At 32.0% G+C, this 3,915-nt stretch overlaps 1 protein-coding gene across 1 annotated transcript in view; it reads left to right on the forward strand.

The window, feature by feature from the left end:
* Positions 1-742, forward strand: part of LOC111906198 (citrate-binding protein) — a 748-nt gene extending 6 nt beyond the window's left edge. The window contains exons 1-2 of the mRNA XM_023901925.1: positions 1-270; positions 353-742. The exon at positions 1-270 is cut by the window's left edge and continues 6 nt beyond it. Coding sequence (XP_023757693.1) covers positions 1-270; positions 353-742 — 660 coding nt within the window. The remainder of the gene's footprint in view (positions 271-352) is intronic.
* Positions 743-3,915: the final 3,173 nt, after the last annotated feature.

Genomic DNA, 3,915 nt, shown 5'->3' on the forward strand with positions numbered 1-3,915 from the left:
CACTTGAAGCATATTACTTCGATTTGTGGATTCATTTTCCTATTTATGCATGTAATTGTTACTCATGGTGAACTTACAAACGATTTAGCTTTGGGTTTCACTCGTCTCCCTTTCAACTCTAGCTATTATATAAACCATAAACCATATAATCTTCCTCTTGAGGAGAGGTATAGCTTCATCAATGAAGTTCACAAACTATGGGTTTTCTCCACGGATGAACCATTATCTCGTGGTAGTCCCACACTCCCTCGCTCTGAATTATTCATCAATGTAAGTAGTTATTTTATAGATTGAAATTTTAGTTACTAGAAGTTTGAATTTGTTTTCAATTGATCTTTTATGCATGTTATAGGGTTACAAATATTCTACGGGTGTTTGGCAATTTGAAGCCCATGTCTTTGTGCCACATGGAACAACGGGTGTAAGTGTGATGCAAGTGTTTGGGTCAGACCCTCCGCATGCTACAACTTTTATGCTTCGAGTTTACGATGGAAATCTTTACTACTATAGAAAAAGTATTATTTTTCATAATATATACAATAAATGGTTTCGTTTGAACGTTATCCATCATGTAGAAGGCAACAATGTTAAGGTCTACATAAACGGAGTTCTCAGGTTCAAGGGGAATGGCCGAGGTGGAACCACTCATTATTTCAAATGTGGAGTTTATGCGCAAGACCGTGCTTCGTTTTATATGGAATCCCGGTTGAAAAATATCAAAATTTTTAAGAAATGTAACTAATCTTTTAGCTATCTAGTTCATAGAAACCTAACACACAATGATGGTTGATGAGTTGATGTTTTATGTTAAATTATATGTCCCCTAGTTTTAATGTTTGTTTCCTATGAATTTGGTAACCAGAATGAATAAGTTTATTTGGAACAAAATGAATAAATACTGAATGATTTTTTCAAAAGGATGAGTATTTGGAGTAGGTTGATGACTCTCTTGTTATTCCAAATTTTCCTATATATGGATTTGATTCTATAGTTTTTAGAGTTTATATGATAGGGGTTCCTAGGTAATTCGGTTGACACAATCAAATAATAAAAAAAGTTATTCGGTTCATCCATTTGGACGTATATTGACCGAACCACGTTAATTATTTGTTTCGTTTTATCGCTTTCTTTGATTGCTTGCATAACAAAATCGTTATTCTGATTGCACATAAGTGCGTTCAGTTCTAGCTACACAAATATATTCCTTATCAACGCCTCAAGTCAAACTATTTCAAAAATCATAAAATTAGATCGAGATATCCCATGATGTTCAGCAAGGAGGATATACTAAAGGACGACATCAAAAGTAGGATTTTCAAGATTTTTCAACGACTTTTCTGTTTCGTGTTTCAAAAACTTTGAAGATGGTAGCATGTCACTTATATTGTCTACGGATCATGAAAAATGCATGAATGATTATTTGTATACACAATACATTAGATCACATAAATTCCCACTTTGTGAATTTACCTTTTTATTGATAACCACTCATTATTTCAAATGTGGAGTTTATGCGCAAGACCGTGCTTCGTTTTATATGGAATCCCGGTTGAAAAATATCAAAATTTTTAAGAAATGTAACTAATCTTTTAGCTATCTAGTTCATAGAAACCTAACACACAATGATGGTTGATGAGTTGATGTTTTATGTTAAATTATATGTCCCCTAGTTTTAATGTTTGTTTCCTATGAATTTGGTAACCCGAATGAATAAGTTTATTTGGAACAAAATGAATAAATACTGAATGATTTTTTCAAAAGGATGAGTATTTGGAGTAGGTTGATGACTCTCTTGTTATTCCAAATTTTCCTATATATATGGATTTGATTCTATAGTTTTTAGAGTTTATATGATAGGGGTTCCTAGGTAATTCGGTTGAGACAATCAAATAATAAAAAAGTTATTCGGTTCATCCATTTGGACGTATATTGACCGAACCACGTTAATTATTTGTTTCGTTTTATCGCTTTCTTTGATTGCTTGCATAACAAAATCGTTATTCTGATTGCACATAAGTGCGTTCAGTTCTAGCTACACTAATATATTCCTTATCAACGCCTCAAGTCAAACTATTTCAAAAATCATAAACTTAGATCGAGATATCCCATGATGTTCATCAAGGAGGATATACTAAAGGACGACATCAAAAGTAGGATTTTCAAGATTTTTTAACGACTTTTCTGTTTCGTGTTTCAAAAACTTTGAAGATGGTAGCATGTCACTTATATTGTCTACGGATCATGAAAAATGCATGAATGATTATTTGTATACACAATACATTAGATCACATAAATTCCCACTTTGTGAATTTACCTTTTTATTGATAACCACTCATTATTTCAAATGTGGAGTTTATGCGCAAGACCGTGCTTCGTTTTATATGGAATCCCGGTTGAAAAATATCAAAATTTTTAAGAAATGTAACTAATCTTTTAGCTACCTAGTTCATAGAAACCTAACACACAATGATGGTTGATGAGTTGATGTTTTATGTTAAATTATATGTCCCCTAGTTTTAATGTTTGTTTCCTATGAATTTGGTAACCCGAATGAATAAGTTTATTTGGAACAAAATGAATAAATACTGAATGATTTTTTCAAAAGGATGAGTATTTGGAGTAGGTTGATGACTCTCTTGTTATTCCAAATTTTCCTATATATGGATTTGATTCTATAGTTTTTAGAGTTTATATGATAGGGGTTCCTAGGTAATTCGGTTGAGACAATCAAATAATAAAAAAGTTATTCGGTTCATCCATTTGGACGTATATTGACCGAACCACGTTAATTATTTGTTTCGTTTTATCGCTTTCTTTGATTGCTTGCATAACAAAATCGTTATTCTGATTGCACATAAGTGCGTTCAGTTCTAGCTACACTAATATATTCCTTATCAACGCCTCAAGTCAAACTATTTCAAAAATCATAAAATTAGATCGAGATATCCCATGATGTTCAGCAAGGAGGATATACTAAAGGACGACATCAAAAGTAGGATTTTCAAGATTTTTCAACGACTTTTCTGTTTCGTGTTTCAAAAACTTTGAAGATGGTAGCATGTCACTTATATTGTCTACGGATCATGAAAAATGCATGAATGATTATTTGTATACACAATACATTAGATCACATAAATTCCCACTTTGTGAATTTACCTTTTTATTGATAACCACTCATTATTTCAAATGTGGAGTTTATGCGCAAGACCGTGCTTCGTTTTATATGGAATCCCGGTTGAAAAATATCAAAATTTTTAAGAAATGTAACTAATCTTTTAGCTATCTAGTTCATAGAAACCTAACACACAATGATGGTTGATGAGTTGATGTTTTATGTTAAATTATATGTCCCCTAGTTTTAATGTTTGTTTCCTATGAATTTGGTAACCCGAATGAATAAGTTTATTTGGAACAAAATGAATAAATACTGAATGATTTTTTCAAAAGGATGAGTATTTGGAGTAGGTTGATGACTCTCTTGTTATTCCAAATTTTCCTATATATGGATTTGATTCTATAGTTTTTAGAGTTTATATGATAGGGGTTCCTAGGTAATTCGGTTGAGACAATCAAATAATAAAAAAGTTATTCGGTTCATCCATTTGGACGTATATTGACCGAACCACGTTAATTATTTGTTTCGTTTTATCGCTTTCTTTGATTGCTCGCATAACAAAATCGTTATTCTGATTGCACATAAGTGCGTTCAGTTCTAGCTACACTAATATATTCCTTATCAACGCCTCAAGTCAAACTATTTCAAAAATCATAAACTTAGATCGAGATATCCCATGATGTTCAGCAAGGAGGATATACTAAAGGACGACATCAAAAGTAGGATTTTCAAGATTTTTCAACGACTTTTCTGTTTCGTGTTTCAAAAACTTTGAAGATGGTAGCATGTCACTTATATTG

Source organism: Lactuca sativa, chromosome 3 (assembly GCF_002870075.4).
Source record: "Lactuca sativa cultivar Salinas chromosome 3, Lsat_Salinas_v11, whole genome shotgun sequence".
Classification (NCBI taxonomy): Eukaryota; Viridiplantae; Streptophyta; class Magnoliopsida; order Asterales; family Asteraceae; genus Lactuca; species Lactuca sativa.